General features: G+C 41.4%; 1 protein-coding gene across 2 annotated transcripts in view; it reads left to right on the plus strand.

Annotated features, from left to right (window-relative positions):
• LOC133411442 (uncharacterized) overlaps window positions 1-25,055 on the plus strand; it is a 25,782-nt gene continuing 727 nt past the window's right edge. Inside the window, exons 1-12 of one of the 2 annotated variants that reach the window (XM_061693838.1) lie at window positions 1-195; window positions 472-590; window positions 1,443-1,536; window positions 10,593-11,019; window positions 18,212-18,325; window positions 18,487-18,603; window positions 18,767-18,839; window positions 21,886-21,952; window positions 22,950-23,097; window positions 23,807-23,867; window positions 24,690-24,820; window positions 24,907-24,996. In XM_061693838.1, coding sequence (XP_061549822.1) covers window positions 89-195; window positions 472-590; window positions 1,443-1,536; window positions 10,593-11,019; window positions 18,212-18,325; window positions 18,487-18,603; window positions 18,767-18,839; window positions 21,886-21,952; window positions 22,950-23,097; window positions 23,807-23,867; window positions 24,690-24,820; window positions 24,907-24,996 — 1,548 coding nt within the window. In that variant the 5' untranslated portion in view covers window positions 1-88. Of the gene's footprint in view, window positions 196-471; window positions 591-1,442; window positions 1,537-10,592; window positions 11,020-18,211; window positions 18,344-18,486; window positions 18,604-18,766; window positions 18,840-21,885; window positions 21,953-22,949; window positions 23,098-23,806; window positions 23,868-24,689; window positions 24,821-24,906; window positions 24,997-25,055 lie in introns of both variants that reach the window. The other variant, XM_061693837.1, reaches the window with a different exon arrangement.

A 25,055-nucleotide genomic window follows, 5' to 3' on the forward strand; every position in this document is an offset into this window, starting at 1 on the left:
TTGGGGCGGGAGGGGGCACTTCCTTCAGTGCAGTCTGCTTTGCACTCAGACGTCTGTTTGTATCTTCTGTAAAATAGCCAATTAAACCATGAATCCCTACCAGAATATTCCTAATATGAACACTACACAGTCAGCAGTCAAGGGGATTCTTCGAGTCGGTCGGTTCAGTGAACAACAACAACAACCTAGCAGCAGGTAATTTTGTACTCGATTAATAGTGTGTTGGCGCATGTTTTGTTCGGGCAACTACATCACCCTTAGCATGTCAATTTGTTTAACATAACTACACCACTTTAGGGTTTTTGTTCTTGTGTGTACGTTTCGGAGCTTTGTGGCTAAAGCCAAAAGCTTTGCTACTAGCTTGATACGAGTTGTGCTAGGCGCTTATATAACGACAACCGTATTTTACCTATATTTGGGCCATTATTGAGGCATGTTACTTTTATATTTTTGAAATGTATTACTTGTCAGAATACCTGGAGGCTTTAAAGAAAGCATGATTCACGTTCCAATGAGAGGCGCAGCCGAGCCCAAGAGTAGCAGCACATCTGCTCAGGCGACGGGGGGAAAGGGAGCTCAGGCTCGGCCAGGTAAACCTTAAAAGAACAAAAAGAGAAAAACTAGTAACACTTATATTCCTCACATTAACAGATTAAATGGACTAATAGTGATGATCAACAGTTTAACATTTGTTTTGGTATCAGCATATGACAAATATGTGGAAATGTGTTCTCACCTCTTAAATTCTAAACAGGTGGTGAAGTACAAAGTTAGTGGCTAAACTGAAAAGAAACACATAGAAAGCATCTCTTTGTTAAAAAAAAAAAAAAAAAGTAGTGTATTTTTGAGCAAAACAATCTGAGCATTTTCAAGATAAAAAGTTTTAAGTCGTAATATTGCAAGAATAAAATGGTATAATTTTGTGTTTGAGATCAAAGTCATTTTCTGAGAAGAAAAAGTTATACATTTTAAAGATTTAAATCCTAATTCTGTGAGAATAGTTAAACATTTTCGGGATAGTTGTTTTCCAGATTAAGGTTGTAATATTAGAAGAATAAAGTTGTTGGTTTTTTTTAGATCGAATGTGGCATATTTTTGAGAAAATCAAAAGGTGTATTTTAGAGAATAAAAGTGATAATACTACAAGAATAAAGTTGTATATTTTTGAGGATAAGTAATTTTTTTTAGATATAACGTCATATATTTTCGAGATTGGAATCGTAACAGTATTACGGGAATAAAGAAAAGTATTTTTAAGAAAAAAGATGTGTATTTTAGAGAGAAGTCATAATTTTATCAGAAAACAGTCATATTTTCCAGATAGTTGTATTTTACAGATAATTTTTTTTAAGGTGTACAGTAAGGTGTTCACTTATCTACACACAATAAATAAATATCCACTGAGTAAAGAAAATATCTTCTCATTTTGTTTGACCCGTTAGCCCAACAGCCTCCTTGTAAATGGAAGAATTCATTCAAACCAATTGATCAGGAAAATCCTGAAGATGAATCACAGGAGCAAAGCAGTGAAGAAAGGTAAGTCCACACATTTTTTTTAATACCAACACAAATGTCTGGTAACACCTCTGAAGTCGAATGCCCTTAAAAGTCATACAAAATTGCAATTTGACCAATATTGTTTGCCTATATGTGTCCTGCAATTGGCTGGTGACTATTCAGGGTGTACCCTGCCTCTCACCCACAGTTAGATGGGATAGGCTCCAGCACACCTGCAACCCTAATGAGGATAAACGGTATAGAAAATGGATGAATGGATATGAGTAAAATGAGTTTCAAGCTTGGTCACAAATTCCATCCATTCATCCATTTTCTTTACCGCTTATCCTCACTAGGGTCGCGGGCTGCTGGAGCCTATCCCAGCTATCTTCGGGCAGGGGGCAGGGTACATCCTGAACCGGTCGCCAGCCAATCGCAGGGCACATGGAAACAAACAACCATTGGCACTCACATTCACACCTACGGGCAATTTAGAGTCTCCAATCAACCTACCACGCATGTTTTTGGGATGTGGTCGGAAACCAGAGTGCCCGGAGAAAACCCACCCAGGCACGGGGAGAACATGCAAACTCCACACAGGCGGGGCCGGGATTTGAACCCTGGTTCCCAAAACTCTGAGGCAGATGTGCTAACCAGTCGTCCACCGTGCCGGCTGGTCACACATTGCACTCAGAAATTAAGGTGCCACTGTGTTTCGTTGTTTATTTAGTGACATTATTGAGTATAGTGGTACCTTGAGATACAAGTTTAATTCGTTCCGTGACCACGCGTGTAACCTCAAACACTAGTATCTAAAATGACCTTTCCACATTGAAATTAATTTACATTTCCACTGCTACTTGAAAATGTATGGTACCGCATCTTTTTTTAGTTCCTCTTGTGCTGTACACTAAATCCAAGGGATTCTTAGAGTGCAGGTACCGTTTCGAAGCAGTCCTGAATTAAATGTGCACTGCACAGCACCTCGTAGGCTGTGGGCTCCCACTTGTCCCGCGTTCTCTGGACTTGTCTCGTCCATTTCCGCTTAAGTTGGGAGTCTTTTGGAAATTTATACAGGCTAACGCTCTCTGCAGTCACATTGGAACATCCTGCAGCCACACAACGTTTCGGCATCTTAACTTGTCTGGACAACAACTACTCTCTTTGCTGAGCTCCTATTGCATGAACTAGAAAACAAAGCAACTTCCTGTCATCTGCTAACGTCATGCGTCAAACCGGAAGAGGCAACGTTGTCGCTTAGGGCGGCAGATTTGAAAGCGAAAAAGTGACAAACATTTGACTCATTCAGTGTAATTTTGTTTGATGACTGGTAATTTATACATCAAAATAAAGCATTTTTTTGTTCATGACAGATGCATATTTCAACCTATCCTAACATCACCATTTTTCTCATTAAATATATTTCCAAAGGTGATATTGACATGGCGACACGGTGGATGACTAGTTAGAGCGTCAACCTCACAGTTCTGAGGACCCGGGTTCAATCCCCGGCCTCGCCTGTGTGGAGTTTGCATGTTCTCCCCGTGCCTGCGTGTGTTTTCTCTGGGCGCTCCGGTTTCCTCCCACATCCCAAAAACATGCATTAATTGGAGACTATAAATTGCCCTGAGTGTGAATGGTTGTTTGTTTGTATGTGCCCTGCTATTGGCTGGCAACCAGTTCAGGATGTACCCCGCCTCCTGCCCGATGATAGCTGGGATAGGCTCCAGCACGCCCGCGACCCTAGTGAGGAGAAGCGGCTCAGAAAATGGATGGATGGATGAATATTGACATGAAAATTTCACCAGCTTTTGGGAACAACCCAAGTAATCCATACATTCAAAGAAAGTAGAACAAATAAGATCAGAAATTAAGTTGTGTGAAGTGACACAGGGAAAAAGTATTGAACACGCCAGCTTGTATTGATTTAATACTTTGTACAAAATCCTCTGTTTGCAATGACAGCTTCAAGACGCCTCCACATAAGCAATCTTCAAGTCTTGAAGGTTCCGTGGGCTTCTTTTATGGACCTTGAGTTTCAGTTCTTTCCATAAATGTTCGATTGGATTAAAGTCTTGTGATTGGCTGGGCCATTCTAGCAGCTTTGTTTTTTTTTTTTCTTGAAACCAACTGGGAGTTTCCTTGGCAGTATGTTATGGATCATTATCATGCTGAAATGTCTACCGTCGTTTCATTTTCATCATCCTCGTAGATGGCAGCAGATGTTTGTCAGGAATGTCTCGGTATATTTGCCCATTCATCCTTCCTTCAGTAATGTGAAGTTTACCAGTACCATTTGCTGAAACGCAGCCCCACACCATCATGTTCCCACCTCCAAACTTCACTGTTGGTTTGTGCAGTGCCATTTCTCCTCCAAACTTGGTGTGCATTATGGCATCTAAAGAGTTCAATTTTGCTCTCATCAGAGCAGACTATATTCTCCCGGTATTTAACTGGCTTGTCCAAATGTTGTTCAGGAAACTTTAAACAAACTTTGACATGTATTTTTTTTTTTCAGCAATGGGGTCTTACGTGGTGAGCGTGCATACTACATTACTCACTGTTTTACTTGTGACAACAGTACCTGCTAATTCCAGGTGTTTTTGAAGCTCTCCACAGGTGGTCCTTAGCTCTTGAACAACTCTTCTGATTATTCTTAGCACTCTTCTGTCAGAAATCTTGCAAGGAGCACCAGATCGAGGCAAATTTATGGTGGTGTGATTGGCTTTCCACTTCAGAATCATCTTTATTTGCCAAGTATGTCCAAAAAACACACAAGGATTTTGTCTCCGGTAGTTGGAGCCGCTCTAGTACGACAACAGACAGTCAATTGACAGAGAGCACTGTTGAGACATAAAGACCTTGACAAAAACAGTCACTGAGCAGTAAATGGTTGCTAGTTATCTGGTAATGCCGGTATACATTTATTTATTTTATTTAAAATAATTTTTGGGACAATTGTGCAAAAAGATGCACAGAGTCCTCTAGCACTTAGAGCAGTTTGAATGACTAATATAGCAATAGTCCGGTGCAATGACCATTTTGCAAAGGGCGCCGAGACTTCAAGGAATTTGTGCAGTTTAGAGTGACTAGTAGTGCGATAATCTGGGACAACGTTGATTGTACAAATGTTGCAGATACTCCTCACTCAGTGTGCAAATGGGGCAGATGCTACTCTGGCATGAGTGGCCAGTATTGGTCAACAACAGATATGCTAAAAGTGCAGCGTGGCGAGACTACTACAGTGAGTGCATGAGTAATATATAATTGGCCCGACAGAAATGTGACAACAAACTCAAGACAAAAGAAATTGGCAGCATATTAAAATGGAATTGTACATTAGCTGTTTAAGAAGTTGATTGCAAGAGAGAAGAAGCTGTTGGAATGTCTGCTAGTTCTAGTTTGCATTGATCGGTAGCGTCTACCTGAGGGAAGGAGCTGGAAGTGCCGGTGACAGGGTCAGGGAGGATTTTGCACGCTCTTGTCTTAGTTCTGGCAGCGTGCAAATCCTCAAGGGTTGGTGGAGGGGTACCGAAAATCTTTTCAGCAGTTTTGATTGTCCGTTGCAGTCGGAGTTTGTCCTTTTTTGTAGCAGCACCAAACCAGACTGTGATGGAAGAACACAGGACTGATTCGATGAGATTCGCTTCATTTGCGCCACATTGATATGCTTCTCCTAACTCGGTCGTCTTCAGTGGGTCCTCCGGTGAGAGTGCTGCTCACAGCACGAAGGCCCGCTGAAGAGGACCAAGGTGGGGTCGTTGGCACGCTCGCGTTCGGCGAGCCGTGGCCACTCACTGCACCCTCTCGCAACCCCCTGAATGTGCCGCAAAAGAAGCGAATACGCGTTCAGTGTGTATAAATAACTCACAGGATCTAACTCTTGCAAGGGACGTGAGTTTGAACTAGGCATTGAAGGAAACAACATTGCTGTCTGGCAGACGCCATGATATGGACCAATTAGAGCCAAGCTGTTTTCCATATTTACATTGCGGAAGATGAGCAAGCCAATCAAAGCAATGCTCCTTTACATCTCACATAATGAGAAATCCGACCATCTCAAATGCTCAGGCGGAACAGACCAACTAGAATAGCTTAAAAAACAACGTTTTGGGCATTTCCAACACAAATTATCTTACAAACTCTCTAAAAACACATCCAAGATGATTAAAAAAAAAAAAAAAAAAAACATGGAAGCAAAGTAGACATCAGTAGAGTGGTTTCATTCCACGACTGTCCATTTACATCCACATACACTTCAAGACGGTGGATTTTCGTTTCCAGGATTGACATCGTACGTGATTAAAAGCATTTACAAACATAGAAAAAACAACTTATAAACGTTTAAAACAAAGACAAAAATACAATTAAAACAGCGTAAAGTGCAAGAAATATAATTTAAAAGTGGAAAGGCTCTAAAAGGCATGGGGAGCAAACATTTTAACCTGGGGCTGACGTCACTTCTTTTGGCAACTTATTCCGTTTGTGTGCAGCATAATAGCTGAATGCTGCCTCACCATGTTTGCTTTGGACTCCACTATTTGACCTAAGTCTGTCGATCTCAGAGCCATACTGGGTTTATAATACATTAGCATTTGTTCATGTATTCAGAACCTAAACCGTTGTGATTTATAGAGCAGGAGCAGAACTTTAAAATCTATTCTAAAGCTGACTGGAAGCCAGTGTAAAGACTTCAGAATTGGAGTAATATGCTCTGACCTCTTTGTTCTGGTCAGAACCCGAGCTGCAGCATTCTGAATGAGCTGCAGCTGTTTAATGCTCTTTTTAGGGAGTCCAGTCAGAAGACCATTACAATAGTCAAGTCTACTTGAGATAAAAGCATGGATGAGCTTCTCCTGGTGTGCTTGACATATGCAAGCCTTCACTCTGGATATGTTCGTAGAAGGCAGTTTTAGTAATTGATTTAATATGACTGTTGAAAGTCAGGTCGGAATCTATCAGAACACCAAGGTTTTGGACTTGGTCTTTGGTTTTTAACGCGAGTGACTCCAGGTATTTACTAACAGCATTCCTCTTTTCTTTATTGCCAAAAACAATTATCTCAGTTTTGTTGTGGTTTAATTGAAGAAAATTTTGGCTCATCCAGTTATTTATCATTCTATTTTTTTCCCCTGAGGCTTAATGGCATTAAGAACTTTAGGAAACTTGCCTGACTGAAGTGAGAAATTGATTATTTACTGCAAATCAGCTAGCACAGACTTCGCTATAGTTTTGAAAAAGTCAAATGGTATTGAGTCAAGACACCTCGTTGATGGTTTCAGTTATTGAACCGTTTTCTCTACAGTTTTTGGTCAACATTTATCTGCTGATTGGTCTGAACTTTTGGAATAGTCTGTAATTCAAAGAATATACAAAAATGGTCAGAAATTGCCATATCCTTGATGTCAATGGATAGAATTTCAACATCCTGAGAGATGACCAGGTCTAAGATGTGACCTTGAGTGTGGGTTGGACTAATATGTTGAGAGCGATTAATATGTTGAGAGCGATTAATATGTTGAGAGCGATCAAAAGTGTCTGGTATAGCAGAGTTCTTTAGATTTTTTTTTCATGTTATTATGAACATGAATGTTAAAGTCTCCCGTTATGACAAAATAGTTGTGGTCCGTACAAATAACTGACAGCAGTACTGAAAAGTCCTCCATAAATGTTCTATTGTATCTTGGAGGCCTATAAATTACTAAAACAATAACCTTTAGGTCACCTTTAACTAAAAAAAGAGATATTTAAAAGACCTAAAATCACCAAGTATAATTTCTTTACACTGAAATAATGACTTAAAAATAACAGCAATACCACCGCCTTTTTCCCCGATTCGACACTTGTTCATAAAATTTTGATTTTCTGGTGTTGCCTCATTTAAAATAGTATTACAGCTACTTTCTGTTAACCACGTTTAATTTAGTAATAAAAACTCCAGATCATAGGTTGTAATTATGTCATTAATCAACATTGATTTATTACCCAGTGACCTGATATTGAAAAGAGCTAGTCTCGCAGAGATAACTGGAGAGAATGGTTTGATAGTTTGTATTTCTACTTTTTTTGTGCCATATTTCTTTGACCAACTTTCTATCCCTTGTAATTACAGGGATCAAAAAATCCTGATCTCCATAGGGGTCTGACTTATTCTGGAAAAGACCCTGCCGATATCAGTCAGATTCGCAGATAAGGTTCTTCATGGGTGTAGGAGGGGCCCTTCGCATCTTAGTGGACGGTGGTTTCAGGCGAGGGGGGATGGGAGGAAGATCTTGGTGTGGTGTGCGTTGGATTCCAATATTGACGATGGTCTTCATCCTGTCCGTCACACCTAGCAGAGAATTTAGAGAGAGTGAGTTTTGCGTTGGGCTTTGCTTAAACGGGGCAGGGAGCGGTGTGGAAGATTCAATGTGCTGGCTCATCTAATTTGTCATTCTCTCCTCCAATTATTTGGATGACGCTGATTGTGCCTTGTGTCGCCTTATCTCCTGTTCCTCCGATTGTTTGGGAACAACTGCATCTTTTTGTCCTTCACCCGTGTCATCAAGGCCAGTGTTTTCTTTTTGCGCCGCTGAATGACATACACAGTAAAACATGTTGGCAGCCAATAACTTAAGCCCTTGTCTATTTCGACAGAAACCTTCTGCCTTGTAAAGATGTCTGCGCTCCCAAAAAATGCAGAAATTGTCAATGAAACTTACGGATAGTGCAGTACACACTTCTTTGAGCCACTTATTGAATTGACTGAGCCTAGAGAAACGTTCATCTCCAAATCGTACAAGTGGGAGAGGTCCACTAATAAAAACCTCAGCATCCAAACATTGCACTTTTGGTGATCAATGAAATATCGCTTTAGTACCTCTGATTGCTGCTTGAGAATATATGCATATTTCACAGTTGGTTGCTGATTAGTGATCTCCAGGATTTTTTTTTAGAGCTATCAGACACCATGTCATTGGTAAAACACAGTACTTTTTTCTTGTATGATTTCGTTTCATACATTTCAGGGGTGGTGGGGGATGAGCATTCTTGGCCAGGGTCTTGTAAAAGTGGCTCAAATCTTTTTGTAAGTCTGATGTCAATGTTTTGTATTGACTCGCGTCCTTTTTTTCTTGCCCTTCACTGTAGCGACCGTCCACGGCCGCTCACTCAGGGTTGAAGCAGCTCGCAACGCAGGCCAGCCGGATTCCTCTGTAATCTGCTGGTGTTGTGTCCTCCCTTTTAGATGTTGTCCCATATCTTTGGGCTTTGCTCCCAGTAAATTCCAGGGAGAACTGCTGGATAGTCCATTACCCTTTCCACAGGCCACATCTGTCCTCTTTGTTGAGATAAGTGACTGTCTCTTATCACACTTCTGCTCACCATTTTGGACATCAATAGAGTGGTTTCATTCCACGACTGTCCATTCACATCCACATACACTTCAAGACGGTGGATTTTTGTTTCCGGGATTGACATCCTCTGCAGCAGTCCGTGACAGTCCTCAGTGGAAAAGGGAGACATCTTGATTTCTGGTCTTGTTGCTAATAGCAGGCTTGTGCTAATTAGAGGCCACTTTCACGTAATGGTGAGAGGGTATCAGAAAATATTGGAATATAGCAACAACTGTATCTACAAAAAAAAAGTACAGTCCCACAGGTTTAAAAATATCCAGGAGTCGCTGCTTCTAATTTATTTTAGAAGAAAAACAAGCTTACCAGCAAGAACAAATGCAAGCAGAGTGAGCAAAAGAGCGTCTGCAGTGTATGAAACCGAGAGAGAAAAACCTGTTTAAAGTTTAAAAGGTTTTGCCACATTTTTTGCTTCAATTCAATGGACATTGTGCCGCTCCTTCTGGTAGGTGTGCCTTGGCCACCTGGGAGCAGTAGAATAGCCATAGAAACACACACAAAGTTCCACAACTGACCCAGTAATCTGCTGTAATATTAGTAATTTTTCACAAAGGCTAAATAATATATCTGAGTATTGTTATATTATCGGTCTACATGAGTTGCTCGACCATTTGTGTTCAAATATCTGTTAGAACACCGCAACGCCGATGCTGTTTGTCAACCCATCTATCGTGTTTTCCATTGTTTGTTAGCATTAAGCTAAACAGACTTTATTAAGGCAAAGCTATGTTGTTGTTTTAAAAAACATGTAATTCTCTTCGTTTTACTGTCAGTAAAGTTCAACTGGGAGTGGCAATAAACACTGTTGGAGAGTTTGCGCCAATTGCCTGTTACCATGGGCCCGAGGCCCAAATTAATAAACCTTTGCCAAACTCACCATTGCATGTTCGTTTTCTCAGAAAAGGTCACCAATAAAGAAACTCACACAAGATTGCAATTTGTTCCGTCTTTTATCTCAGGAGTTCAGTAAGAGTACAGTGTAACAGAATTCTGGGCTGTTTCTCTCTCACTGAAACAGACCTCGTGCCCGCGCTGCAGATGGAGACAAAAAAAGCACCTTTACCTCGCAGCCCTCACAATTTGTAGATAACAGTACAAGTGCGGGAGTGCCACATCATCCGACAGCTGTTGGGCCTCACTTGACTCCCTCCCTTTCATCTTGCTCTGCTGCCTCCCCCCTACCTGGTTCCTGTTGATTGCGCCATCTAAGGGAGTGATGAGTTATTTCTCTTCCCCAAATGTTGACTGGTACTTTCCGCGATTTACTCGCCATCCTGTAAACAAGTTATACAAGCACACACCTGGAAGGATATTTCACAAGGCGTTATACAAATGGCCAGGTTACTTGAGGCCTCATCTGGTTTTAAGCAAGCAATACTGAATAAAATGATTATATAATATGACAACACCTTGAAGCCTTTTTTTTTTTTTAAACAATTGTTCACTATCTGGCATTTTACAAACTGGTGCTTGTTGAGACGTGAGTTAACTGCCACAATACAGCGCTCATATCTCAAATTTTTGCTCGCAATTCAAAGCAAAGAATCATTCAAACGACTGCTCGTATTACGAAAAACTCATAAGTTTGGTCAGCTGTAACTCAAGGCTCTGTGTTAATATAAATGCCACAACCGCAATGTGTTTCTCCAAAATTGCAGTCAAGCACACACTAACAGTCATCCATCCTCCCTCTGCTGCCTTCAGGGATGAACTTTACGAGCACTTTGATCCACCTGAATTGGAAGACAATGACAGTTTATGGGACACAGACTGCGATGCCCCGCCTGAGCAGGATGACAACCTCGAGTGGCAGCGTTTGTCTCCGGACAGAAGCTGCCGTGGCAACCCTCCGTGGCAGTTGGGACAACCATTAGACATACATGACTTCAGCCCAGAGAGCAGACCCAGCGAGAGCTGCGTTGATAGTCCGGGTCCTTGTCAGCTATCTGAGCGACTGGCGTACAGCCCGAACATGAAATCGATGGAGCCTCTGGGTTATGGATCTACTCGTAGAGCTTTCACCCCTGAGAGGCGTGTTGACTCCTCATTTGGTCAACAGTATTCTGTCTCTTTTGAAGAAGAGAGGACCAACGGAGAAGAGGAGATGACCAGGCCTGAATACAGACGCACGGTACGTCAACGATAGGGACCAGATCCTTGGTAATGAGTCAATATCACCATAAGGTTTGAGTCTTCATTTTCCCCCCAAAAATTTAGCTTTTCCATCAAACTTCATATTGTTATTGTATTAAGGAGAACTTATGCTGTTAGAAATGCATATTGTTCAAGCTCCCACAATTTTTATAAACTGCAAGCACATAAACAGAAACATTTTTGAGCTTGCTGACAGGATGGACAACATATACAGTGCCGTGAAAAACTATTGCTCCCCTTCTCAAATTCTTATATTTTTGTTTGTATTGTTTCTCCAATATAATGTTTAAGCTCATCAAACAAATGTAAATATCAGACAAATACAGCCCAAGTGAACTTAAAATGCTGTTTTTAAAATGGTGATTTCATTTATTAAAAAATAAATAAAAACATTCTAAGTTTCCTGGACATGTGTGCAAAAGTAATTACCCCTCCTTGTTAAATCATGAATTAATTGTGGTTGATCACAATTTTTGGAAAGTTTTCACTGATCACACCCAAGCCTGATTACCTCCAGACCTGTTCAATTAAAAAAAAATAATAATCACTTCAACAGAATCTGTCCCAACAAAATCAAGTCGGACAAAAGATCTAAAAAAGCTGCAACAAAATAACACGATCCAAAAAATTCCTGAACCGTCGAGAAATAAAGTAATTGGCATCTATCAGTCTGGAAAGAGTTACAAAAGACATTTCTAAAGCTTTAGGATTCCAGCTTACGATAGGGAGAGACATTATCCCCACATGGAGAAAACATGGAACAGTGTTGAACCTTCCCAGGAGTGGCCGGCCGACAAAAATTACCCAAAGAGAATAGCAATGACTCATCCAAGAGGCCACCGAGGAACTAAGGACAACTTCTATGACACAATAATAATGAAGAGACTGGGTAAAAATGGCATCCATTGTAGAGTTCCAAGGCTAAAACCACTGCTGACCAAAAAGAACATTAAGGCTCATCTTACTTTTGCAAAAAAAAAAAAAAAAAACATCTGACTGATTTCCAAGACTTTGGGGAGATTATTATATGGATTGACGAGATGAAAGTCGAGCTTTTTGGAAGGTGTGCGTCTCATTACCTCTGGCCCAAATGTATTCCAGCATTTCAGAAAAATAACCTCATACCAACAGTCAAACATGGTGGTGGTAGTGTAATGGTCTTGGGCTGCTTTCTCCTTCAGGCCCTGGACAACTAAACTCTTGAACAGAAAATCCTGAAGGAGAATGTTCAGTCATCAGTTTGTGACCTCAAGCTGAAGCGGTTCTGCAGCAGGATAACGATCAAAACACACCAGCAAATGAACTTCTGAATGGCTTACAAAAACAAAATGAAGGTTTTGGCGCAGCCTTGTCAAAGTCCAGACTTAAATCCGATTGAAATGCAGTCGCTTGACCTTAAAAAGGCCGTTCATGCTTGAAAACCTTCAATTTTTGCTGAATTGAAACAATTCTGTAAGGAAGAGTGGGCCAAAATATCACCAGAGAAATGTGAAAGACTAATCGCCAGTTATCTTAAACACTTGATTTTAGTTGCTGCTGAGGATGGCCCAACAAGTTATTAGATTTGGGGACCATTCCTTTTTCTCACAGGGCCAGGTAACTGTTAAATCCCGCACTTTGAGTCCTTTTCACATGCAAATTTTATTTTTTGGGTTACTTTTTTTTCCAAATGTGCATTGATAGCATACGCTTTGGCAGTGACAAAACCGTAATCCTCATGAAAATCAGCTGAGAAGTGAGCAAGTTACGACTTAAGCAATGTGAACTATGGCGTCCCCATCATGTCTGGCACGTCTGTTAGCTGGGCGGCTACAGCTCATTGGCATATCTAGTGTTCATATCTATAATGGACAATGACAGGGTGAACATTTTTGGTTAATGTTAGCATTTTATGACCACATGGTGGACCTTCACTTAAGCAACATGATTCAGTTAACAAACTGACTTTGTACTGTTTTAACAATGTATTTCAAGGTTCTGAAAGGTTCTGATGTCTAACTGAGACAGAGTGAAAATGTTAAGCTTGACAAAATCCAACTATAAACATGATATAAAAATACAAACTTCTTCTCCTTCCGGCTTGTCCCTTTAGGGGTCGCCACAGCGCGTCATCCTTTTCTCCTGCATCCTACTCTCGAACACCAACTGCCCTCATGTCTTCCCTCATGACATCCATCAACCTTCTCTTTTGTCTTCCTCTAGCTCTCTTGCCTGGCAGCTCAAGCTTCATCATCCTACCAATATACTCACAATTTCTCCTCTGAACGTGTCCAAACCATCGAAATCTGCTCTGTATAACTTTGTCACCAAAACATCGAACCTTGGCTGTCCCTCTGATGAGCTCATTTATAATTTTATCCAACCTGGTCACTCCGAGAGCAAACCTCAACATCTTCATTTCCGCCACCTCCAGTTCTGCTTCCTGTTGTCTCTTCAGTGGCACTGTCTCTAATTCGTACATCATGGCTGACCTCACCACTGTTTTATAAACTTTGCCCTTCATCCTAGCAGAGACTCTTCTGTCACATAACACACCTGACACCTTCCTCCACTCGTGCCAACCTGCTTGGACCTGTTTCTTCACTTCCTAACCACACTCACCATTGCTCTGGACGGTTGACCCCAAGTATTTAAAGTCCTCCACCCTTGCTATATCTTCTCCCTGTAGCCTCACTCTTCCCCCACCACCCCTCTCATTCATGCACATATATTCTGTTTTACTTCTTCATTCCTCTGCTTTCCAGTGCATGCCCTCCATCTTTCTAACTGTTCCTCCACCTGCAGATCACAATGTCATCGGCAAACATCATGGTCCACGGGGATTCCAGTCTAACCTCATCTGTCAGCCTATCCATTACCACTGCAAACAGGAAGGGGCTCAGGGCTGATCCCTGATGCAGTCCCACCTCCACCTTAAATTCGTCTGTCACACCTACAGCACACCTCACCACTGTTTTGGTGCCCGCGTACATGTCCTGTATTATTCTAACATACTTCTCTGCCACTCCAGACTTCCACATTCAGTACCTCAGTTCCTCTCTGGTACTCTGTTATAGACTTCCTCTAGATCTACAAAGACACAATGTAGCAGCTTCTGACCTTCTCTGTACTTTTCCATCAACATCCTCAAGGCAAATAATGCATCTGTGGTACTCTTTCTAGGCATGAAACCATACAGTTGCTCGCAAATACCTTAGTCTAGCCTCCACTACTCTTTCCCATAACTTCATTGTTTGGCTCATGAACTGTATTGCTCTATAGTTCCCACAGCTCTGCACATCACCCTTATTCTTAAAAATGGGCACCACCACACTTCTCCTCCATTCCTCAGGCATCTTCTCACACGCTCGAATTCTACTGAACAAGCTGGTCAAAAACTCCACAGCCACGTCTCCTAGATGCTTCCATACCTCCACAGGAATGTCATCAGGACCAACTGCCTTTCCATTTTTCATCCTCTTTAATTCCTGGTCCACCACACTTGCCTCTTCTACTCTCCCTTCTCTCTCATTTTCCTCATTCATCAAATCCTCAAAGTATTATTTCCATCTATCTACCACACTACTGGCACCAGTCAACATATTTCCATCGCTATCCTTAATCACCCTAACCTGCTGCACATCCTATCCATCTGTCTGGACAACCTGTATAGATCCGTTTCTCCTTCTTTATTGTCCAACCTCGCATACATGTCATCATATGCCTCTTGTTTGCCCTTTTCCCTATGTCGCATCTCAATGTATTCCTTTTGCCTCTCATCGGCCCTCTCAGTGTCCCACTTCTTCTGAGCTAACCTTTTTCCTTGCATGATTTCCTGTACTGTGATGTTCCACCCTAGTCTCCTTCTCTCCTTTCCTGGCAGAAGATACACCAAGTACTCTCCTGCCTGCCTCTCTGATCACCTTGGCTGTAGTGGTCCAGTCTCCTGGAAGCTCCTCCTGTCCACCGAGAGCCTGTCTCACCTCTTACCAAAAAGCTGCACAACACTCGTCCTGTCTCAACTTCCACCACATGGTTCTCTGCTCTGCCTTTGTCTTCCTAATCTTCCTCCCCGCCACCAGAATCATCTTACACACCACCATCCTATGCTGTCTAGCCACACTCTCCCCTACCACTGCCTTACAGTCGGTAACCTCCTTCAGATTACATCGTCTGCACAAGATGTAATCCACCTGCGTGCTTCTACCTCCGCTCTTGTAGGTCACCCTATGTTCTTGCCTCTTCGGGGGAAAAAGTGTTCACTACAGCCATTTGCGTCCTTTTTGCAAAGTCTACCACCATCCGTCCCTCCAAGTTCCTTTCCTGGATGCCGTACTTACCCATCTCTTCTTCATCACCCCTATTTCCTTCACTAGCATGTCCATTTACAATCTGCACCAATCACGACTCTCTCTCTGTTTGGGATGCTCAGAACTACTTTGTCTAGCTCCTTCCAGAATTTCTCTTTCACCTCTAGGTCACATCCTACCTGTGGGGCATAGCCACTAATCACATTATATATATAACACCCTCAATTTCAAGTTTCAGCCTCATCACTCGATCTGATACTCTTTTCACCTCCAAGACATTCTTAGCTAACTCTTCCTTTAAAATAACCCCGACTCAGTTTCTCTTCCCATCTACACCATGGTAAAATAATTTAAACTCTGCCCCTAAACTTCTAGCCTTACTGCCTTTCCACTGGTCTCCTGGACACACAATATATCAACCTTTCTCCTAATCATCATGTCAACCAACTCCCAAGATTTTCCTGTCATAGTCCCAACATTCAAAGTCCCCACATTCAGTTCTCGGCTCTGTGCTTTCCTCTTCTCTTTCTGCTGAAGAACCCGCTTTCCACCTCTTCTCCGACTTCGACCCACAGTAGCTGAATTTCCACCGGCGCCCTGCAGGTTGACGGCGCCGGTGGCGGACGTTGTTAACCTGGGCCACGACCGATCCGGTATGGAATTCTTTGGATGAACGCTCATATTTGTTTGGCAAAGTTTTAAGCCGGATGCCCTTCCTGACGCAGCCCTCTGCATTTATCAGGGCTTGGGACCGGCCTACAGTTTGCACTGGCTTGTGCCCCCCCCATAGGGCTGCATTATGATATAAAAATACAAAAATAAGTATAAATATTGACTATAGCTATCACTGTTTTAGCCTCCATTGAGGAAAGACAAAATACTGGTAGTAATTTCTCTCAAAACATCAAATGGATTTCTTAAAGGGGAAATTACCCCATAATGATAGGATAGACAGCAATTTTAGGGACTTGCGTATTGTCGCAGTTGGGCGGAATACTCACATCACCGAAATGACTGCTTATCAAGAAACACTGCATTGGTCAAGTTCGTTTAATACCTTCTATTGCTATCATATACTGTGCGCACCAACATCAACACAACACTACCCTGAAAAACATGTTCAATCACTCATATAATACGCAAAACAAAAAATCACTAATTTATTACGTTGTCATTGACTTAAAACGTTAGAACACGATGCCACCGCATCAAAGTCTGTGCTCACACCCAAACTCTTTCTCAAAGGTAGAGGCATGATTGATGCCATGAAGAAAACGATAAACTGACTAAGCAGTATAAAAGGTGAAAATTAATTTGTATACAAATTTACCTTTGTGGCTGTATTCAAGAAAATAGAATATACATGACCAAAATGACACAATTAAATACTGTAAAAAGCAAATAAATAAATAAATAAATAAATGTTTTTAATCTCATTTAGTCATAGGAGAGCAATCTGTGGGACATGGCAAAATCATGAACATCCAATGGAAAAAAAAAGAAATCGTATAAAATGAAGGAAACCACTTATGGTAAGTGGTCACATATTATAAGACATTAGATTTTCATCCACCAACACCAAAGGCATTAATACACTATATTGCCAAAATTATTCACTCACCTGCCTTCAATCAGATAGGAATTTAAGTGACATCCCATTCTTAATCCATAGGGTTTAATACGACATCGACCCACCCTCTGCAATTATACAATTTTAAACTCTTCTGGAAAGGTTTTCCACAAGGTTTAGGAGTGTGTTTGTGGAATTTATGACCATTTTTCCAGAAGTGCATTTGTGAGGTTACACATTGATGTTGGATGAGAAGGCCTGTCTCGACTCTCATTCATCCAAAAGTGTTGTATACGGTTGAGGTCAGGATTGTGCAGGCCAGTCATGTTCATCTACATCAAACTCTCTCACCCATAAATGTATGAACTTTGATTTGTGCACTGATGCACAGTCATGTTGGAACAGGAAGGGGCCATCTCCAAATTAGTCCCACAAAGTTGGAAATGTCCAAAATATTAGCCCCTGAGCCCCGGTGAAAGGAACTCTGAATGCTTCTGCATACGACGAGATTTTGGACAGTCACACAGTTTGGGGATTACCCCTTCCTGTTTCAACATGTCTGTGCACCAGTGCAGAAAGCAAGGTCCATCATGACATGGATGAGAGAATTTGGTATGGATGAACTTGACTGGCCTGCACAGAGTCCTGCCCTCAAACTAATAGAACACCTTTGGGTTGATTTCAAGTAGACAGTGAGCCAGGCCTTCTTGTCCAACACCAGTGTTTGATTTCACAAATACGCTCCTGGAAGAATGGTCAAAAATTCCCATAAACTCACTCCTAAACCTTGTTGAAAGCCATCCCACAAGAGTTTAAGCTGTATAGCTGCAAAGGATAGACCAACATCATATTAAACCATATGGATTTAGAATGGGATATCACTTCAAATCCTATGTGAATCAAGGCAGGTGAGCGAATACTTTTGGCAATATAGTGTATATAGCCCTATACTAATAGTTTAAACTGTAAATTTACCACAAACTATGAAAACCCAAAAGACATGATCATTTCAAACGCACCTTACAGTGAAACCTTCTGAGGGAAAATGCTCACCTTTGGCCCAATTGTTTTACTTAATGTAAATGTGTATATCGGGGATAAATTTTTGTGGTTTCATTCCACTCTCATTGGGGCAGCAACCCACCAAAATCAGCAAATATCTGTGGATCTACTTTATAATGCATATTACTGCCACCAACAGGACTGGAGTGGACCATTATGACCTAGCACAGCCTTGTTTCTTGTTCACTGTTTTCTATCTTGAATTATGAGGATTCTCTTAACCAACCGCCTCATTTTTACCTTCGCAGATGGTCCCACGTGTTAGATTATCCTCACCCATGTTGCAGCGGGACTACGAAATGGAGGAGCGCGTACAAGCAGGTTGCATTGGGGTAGCAACTCAACAAAACCAGCAGACGCAGGTTGATCCACTTAATAATGTGCGTTACTGCCACCTATTGGACTGGAGTGGACCATTTTGACCTAGCATGGCCTTAGCGTTTTTCATGCTCCTTGTTTTTGTATTGAAGTGCTGATAATACAAAGATTCTCTGAACCAACCGCCTCATTTTTACCTCCGCAGATGATCCCACGTGTTCGATTATCCTCACCCCCGTTGCAGCGGGACTATGAAATCAAGGAGAAGACCATACACGCAGGTTGCACTGGGGCAGCAACCCACCAAACCCAGCAGATGCAGGTTGCTAAACTTTATATTGCACATTACTGCCACCTTCAGGACTGGAGTGGATCATTTTGACCTAGCACGGCCTTAGCTTTTTTTCGTGCTCTGTTTTTTTAGTATTTAATCGTTGACAATACATTGATTTTCTGAAACAACCGCCTCATATTCGCCTCCGCAGATGATCCCACGTGTTAGATTATCCTCGCCCCCGTTGCAGCAGGACTTCGAAATCGAGGAGCCCGTAAAAGAAGGTAAAAATGTTTTTGGTATGTAATGTTTGTCAGTGGCAGCACGGTGGGCGACTGGTTAGAGCGTCAACCTCACAGTTCTGAGGACCCGGGTTCAATCCCTGGCCCCGCCTGTGTGGAGTTTGCATGTTCTCCCCGTGCCTGCGTGGGTTTTCTCCGGGCACTCCGGTTTCCTCCCACATCCCAAAAACATGTATTCATTGGAAACTCTAAATTGCCCGTAGGCATGACTGTGAGTGCGAATGGTTGTTAGTTTCTATGTGCCCTGCGATTGGCTGGCAACCAGTTCAGGATGTACCCCGCCTCCTGCCCGATGACAGCTGGGATAGGCTCCAGCACGGCCGCGACCCTAGTGAGGAGAAGCGGCTCAGAAAATGGATGGATGTTTGTCAGTTTTATATTTGCCAGAGAACATGCTGTATGTTTTGAAGTATTTTTGTATTAAAAATATATATATAAATAAATAAATTATTACATTTGTACCTCATCACATCAAGGCCCAAATGAATAATAATTGTTTTATACTTAAGTTAATGACAACTGGACTGTACCTAACATATGTACTGTACAGTGGACCGCTGGTTAGCACTTCAGTCCTGAGTTTGCATGTCCTCCCCGTGCTCGCCTAAATTTTATCCAGATACTCCAACTCAGGTTAATTGAAGACTTAAAACATCCATACTATAAATTTACAAGGTTGTTTGTCTACAATGTGGGTACGGAAAGTTTTCAGACCCCCTTAAATTTTTCACTCTTTTGTTATATTGCAGCTATTTGTTACAATCATTTAAATGCATTTTCTTTACTCATTAATGTACACACAGCACCCATATTGATAGAAAAAAAAAATATTGTTGACATTTTTGCTGATTTATTGAAAAAGAAAAACTGAAATATCACACAGCCATAAGCATTCAGACCCTGTGCTGTGACACCCATATTTAACTGCTGTGCTGTCCATTTCTTCTTATCGTTGAGATGGTTCTACACCTTCATTGAAGTCCAGCTGTGTTTGATTATACTGATTGGACTTGATTAGGAAAGCCACACACCTGTCTATATAAGTAAGACCTTACAGCTCACAGTGCATGTCAAGAGTATATGAGAATCATGAGGTCCAAGGAACTGCCTGAAGAGCTCAGAGACAGAGTTGTGGCAAGGCACAGATCTGGCCAAGGTCACAAAAATATTTCTGTTGCACTTAAGGTTCCGAAGAGCACAGTGGCCTACATAATCCTGAAATGGAAGACGTTTGGGACGATCAGAACCCTTCCTAGAGCTGGTCGTCCGGCCAAACCGAGCAATGGGGGAGAAGAGCCTTGTTGAGAGAGGTAAAGAAGAACCCAAAGATCGCTGTGGCTGAGCAGAGATGCAGTCGGGAGATGGGAGAAAGTTCTATCTATCTATCTACATAGGTAGGTAGATAGAACTTTCATATATATATACATATATATATGTATATCCATATATACCACCATCTGTCCCTCCAAGTTCCTTTCCTGGATGCCGTACTTACCCATCACTTCTTCATCACCCCTATTTCCTTCACCAACATATCCATTACAATCTGCACCAATCATGACTCTCTCTCTGTCTGGGATGCTCAGAACTACTTCGTCTCACTCCTTCCAGAATTTCTCTTTCGCCTCTAGGTCGCATCCTACCTGTGGGGGCATAGCCACTAATCACATTACACCCTCAATTTCAAGTTTCAGCCTCATCGCTCGATCTGATACTCTTTTCTCCTCCAAGACATTCTTAGCCAACTCTTCTTTTAAAATAACCCAGACTCCATTTCTCTTTCCATCTACACCATGGTAAAATAATTTAAACCCTTCTCCTAAACTTCTAGCCTTACTTCCTTTCCACCTGGTTTTCTGGACACACAATATATCATCAGCCTTTCTCCTAATCATCGTGTCAACCAACTCCCAAGATTTTCCTGTCATAGTCCCAACATTCAAAGTCCCCACATTCAGTTCTAGGCCCTGTGCTTTCCTCTTCTCTTTCTGCCGAAGAACCCGCTTTCCACTTCTTCTTCTTCGACCCACAGTAGCTGAATTTCCACCAGCGGCCTGCAGGTTGACGGCGCCGGTGGCGGGCGTTGTTAACCCGGGCCACGACCGATCCGGTATGGAATTCTTTGGATGAACGCTCATATTTGTTTGGCAAAGTTTTAAGCCGGATGCCTTTCCTGACACAGCCCTCTGCATTTATCCGGGCTTGGGACCGGCCTACAGTTTGCACTGACTTGTGCCCCCCCATAGGGCTGCATTATGATATAAAAATACAAACACAAGTATAAATATCGACTATAACTAGCCACAGTTTTAGCCTCCATTGAAGAAAGACAAAATGCTGGTAGTAATTTCTCTAACCCTAACCTCAGAACCTCAGACTGGGCCGAAGGTTCACCTTCAAAAATGACAATGACCCTAAGCACACAGCTAAAATACAGAAGGAGTGGCTTCAGAACAACTCCGCGAATGTTCTTGAATGGCTTAGCCAGAGCCCTGACTTAAACCCAATTGAGCATCTCTGGAAAACCTGAAAATGGCTGCCCACCAACGTTCACCATCCAACCTGACAGAACTGGAGAGCATCTGCAAGGATGAATGGCAGATGATCCCCAAATCCAAGTGTGAAAATCTTGTTGCATCATTCCCAAAAAGACTCATGGCTGTATTTGCTCAAAAGGGTGCTTCTACTAAATACTGAGCAAAGGGTCTGAATACTTATGGCTGTGTGCTATTTCAGTTTTTCTTTTTGAATAAATCTGCAAAGATTTCAACAATTCCGTTTTTTTTTCTGTCAATGTGGGGTACTGTGTGTACATTAATGTGGAAAAAAATAACTTAAATATCTTAGCAAATGGCTGCAATATAAAAAAAAAGTGAAAAATTTAAGGGGGTGTGAATACTTTCCGTACCCACTGTATGTGCGCTGCGATTGACGGGCGACCAGTCCTGGGTGTAGTCAACTGGGTTAGGCTCCAGCTCACCTGTAACTCTAATAATGTGTTTTTATTTGTTTTTCCACTGCTTTGCAGAACCGGAGCCCAGTGCACTGGCAAAAAGGATAAAAAGAAAAATGAGAAAATCTGTACGAATGGACCAGTGAGTAACACAAATGTTTCTATATTGTGTGAAACCACTACATGGAGAGCTTTACTAATTCAGTCATTACCGGAAAGTTCAAAACTTTCAGAACTCAACTTGAACCCTTGTGACTTAAGCAACTATGCGGCTTATTTGCAGATTTTCTTGACTCCGGGACCATCACATTCATTCAAAATGAATTCATTCACATTCACCAAAATTGTGTCTCCTGTTCATTATGTTAATTTGAGCTCCAAATTGAAGTGTTAAATGTTCACGTTTTAAAATCTGATTCATTCTTCTGGATTGAAGCATTCCAACTGGTATTCAGATCTGCTCTGCTCATGCGCACACTCTCAGTTAACAGTTCTCCAAATTACTGCAAAGTGTTCTTGGTTCAAGCTGGCTAACTTAATGCTAACAGATGTTGGGAAATGATCATTTTAAAGCAACTAAATAAAACAGCTGTTACATGAGTATGAACACAGCAATAAAACAGAAGTAAAACCTCCTTAGCCTAATAGCATAATTGCAAACGTCATTTTTGAACGTTTTTCAGAAAAAAAAAAAAAAAACACAAGATAGTTAACAAAAAGAATACAGTTGCCTCAAACTTTGCAGATTACTATGACCTGGATGGATGACTGAGAATCTTCACAGACATAAAGAAAAACTATTTTTAGCAAGCACGTTGGTATTTTTTGATATTGCGACAGTTAGTTAAAAACAGCTTTGGCAATTATGATATGAGGCTAAAAAAAAATTTTCCACAGAGCCCATATTTTAAGATGTTCTTGTTGGTCTTTTAAGGATGGCAGTTGAAACGGTTGGATTTCTCATTAATATGTGACATGTAAATAAGCTTTGCTATGATTGGATCACTCATCTTCCTTAATTTACCTATGGAAACAGATATCTACCTACCTACATATTTACGTCTAATCTTTTAATCTAAAATTCCTCCAGCGGGACACAGTGGTGTTACAAAATAATATTACAGAATTGTCTTTTGAAGGATAACAATCAACTGTGACCTATGTGACATCGAAGTGAGCAATGGGCAGGAGCTGAAGAAACACTTGGAAAGCAAAATTCACTGGGACACCATGGAGCACATCCAGAAGCACAATACCTATGATGATATGTCCATAGCCTTCCTGCAGGTAAGAGCCGATCACACTGTTTTATGTGCAAGGTTACAGGTGCCTCTCAATAAATTTGAATACTTAAGGATCGTTCATCGTATTTCAGCATTGCAAATTCCAAAAGTGAAAGTCAGAAATTTGACACATTCATTCAACACAAGAAAATGCTTTTCAGAAGGCCAATTCAAAACTCATTTCCATTTTAAAATCATTTTGATTGTTTCTTATGTAACCTATTAATTTCTTAGAGATGGTAAAATGTGGGTTTTCATTAGTGTAAGATAAAATCATCAAAATAATAACAAAATCATAGTTTAGTCTGTTTAGTTGACTCTATGTGACATTTTGAATTGAACTACAGAAATACATGAAGTTTTCTCATTGTAATTTATTAAGATGCCCCTGTACTTTTCGTATTTGGTACCAAGCTCCACAGCAAATAGTGAAAAACTGCATTTGACACCCCCCTCTAAAAAGGTTTCAATTACTAATTCATCCCACAAATAAGTAGACTACAAACTATGATCCAAGACATTTAATTATAATTAATCTTATACCATTACCCTTAAAAATAAATGGCTTACAGATTATTTGATTTCTAAAAAATGCTCCAGAACTGACAAACAAGTCAATGTGTAGATGCAAGTATACAAGTTATTAATATTGTGACCTGTCAATGTTCTCACCCATTAAGTGTCTGTTTTTCATTTTCTAATTCTGTTTGCAGGATGTCATGCTGTATAAGAGTATGAAGTGCAGCCGAGCCATTGATTATCGTGCGCTTCAAGGTATTAATAGACTGCTATTAGCAAAGAAATAGGCACCGAGTCTTGGCACAAAAAATTAAAATCGGCAAATAATTAAAAACCCCAAAGGGGGTTTGTAATTGTGTATTGATTCCACAAGATGTTGAAAAAGCAGTTAAAATGGAGAGGATCATAAAGTGTCAATCAACTCCATGAATCTAGCATGTACACAATCATGAACCCATGTTACATATCCATCCATCCATCCATTTTCTGAGCCGCTTCTCCTCACTAGGGTTGCGGGCGTGCTGGAGCCTATCCCAGCTGTCATCGGGCAGGAGGCGGGGTACACCCCGAACTGGTTGCCAGCCAATCGCAGGGCACATACAAACAAACAACCATTCGCACTCACAGTCAGACCTACGGGCAATTTAGAGTCTCCAGTCAATGCATGTTTTTGGGATGTGGGAGGAAACCGGAGAAAGCCCACGCAGGCACGGGGAGAACATGCAAACTCCACACAGGCGAGGCCGGGGATTGAACCCGGGTCCTCTGAACTGTGAGGCTGACGCTCTTAACCAGTCGTCCACCGTGCCGCCCATGTCACATAAACAGTAGTTAAATTATTCAATAAAATTCACGAGGCTCATCAATACTACTGGCCTGAATACTAGCCTTCCACCATGTCGTGGTTAAGCTTTTCAATGTTCTGTCTGTCACTATACGTAGCTAGCATCGATGGATGCTACATTATTTGGAGTGAATAAATCAGAATTTTCAGACCATTTAAGTGAGGATAATTTCCTGCAGCAAAGTGATTGAGAATCAGTGCCTTAACCTACCATATTTCTCATCTGTGGTCAGCTCTGCAAGAGAACGACCACATGACAAAGGTGTCATTGTTGCACTGTGCAGCGTGCCAGGTCCTCGTATCAACATCGGCGGCGGCCGTGCAGAATCACATTACCTCTCCGGAACACCTCTCCAACACGAAGGTAGCATCCGTCTTCATCTTGGAGCATATATGCTGAAAATGGAATTTTGCTCAACAAATGCCGTCGGTTTTGTTGATTTCTTGAAGGAATTTGATGCACAACGGAGACGCGCTTCACTTGACAAAGCAGATACCATCATGAAAGAGTTGCGGCCTCAGTTTGAGAATTTCATCAAGGTATGCTTTTAAATAATAACAAAAAAAGATAAAATAATAATATAAATAATATATAAATA

The sequence above is a fragment of the Phycodurus eques genome, chromosome 13 (assembly GCF_024500275.1).
Source record: "Phycodurus eques isolate BA_2022a chromosome 13, UOR_Pequ_1.1, whole genome shotgun sequence".
Lineage (NCBI taxonomy): Eukaryota > Metazoa > Chordata > Actinopteri > Syngnathiformes > Syngnathidae > Phycodurus > Phycodurus eques.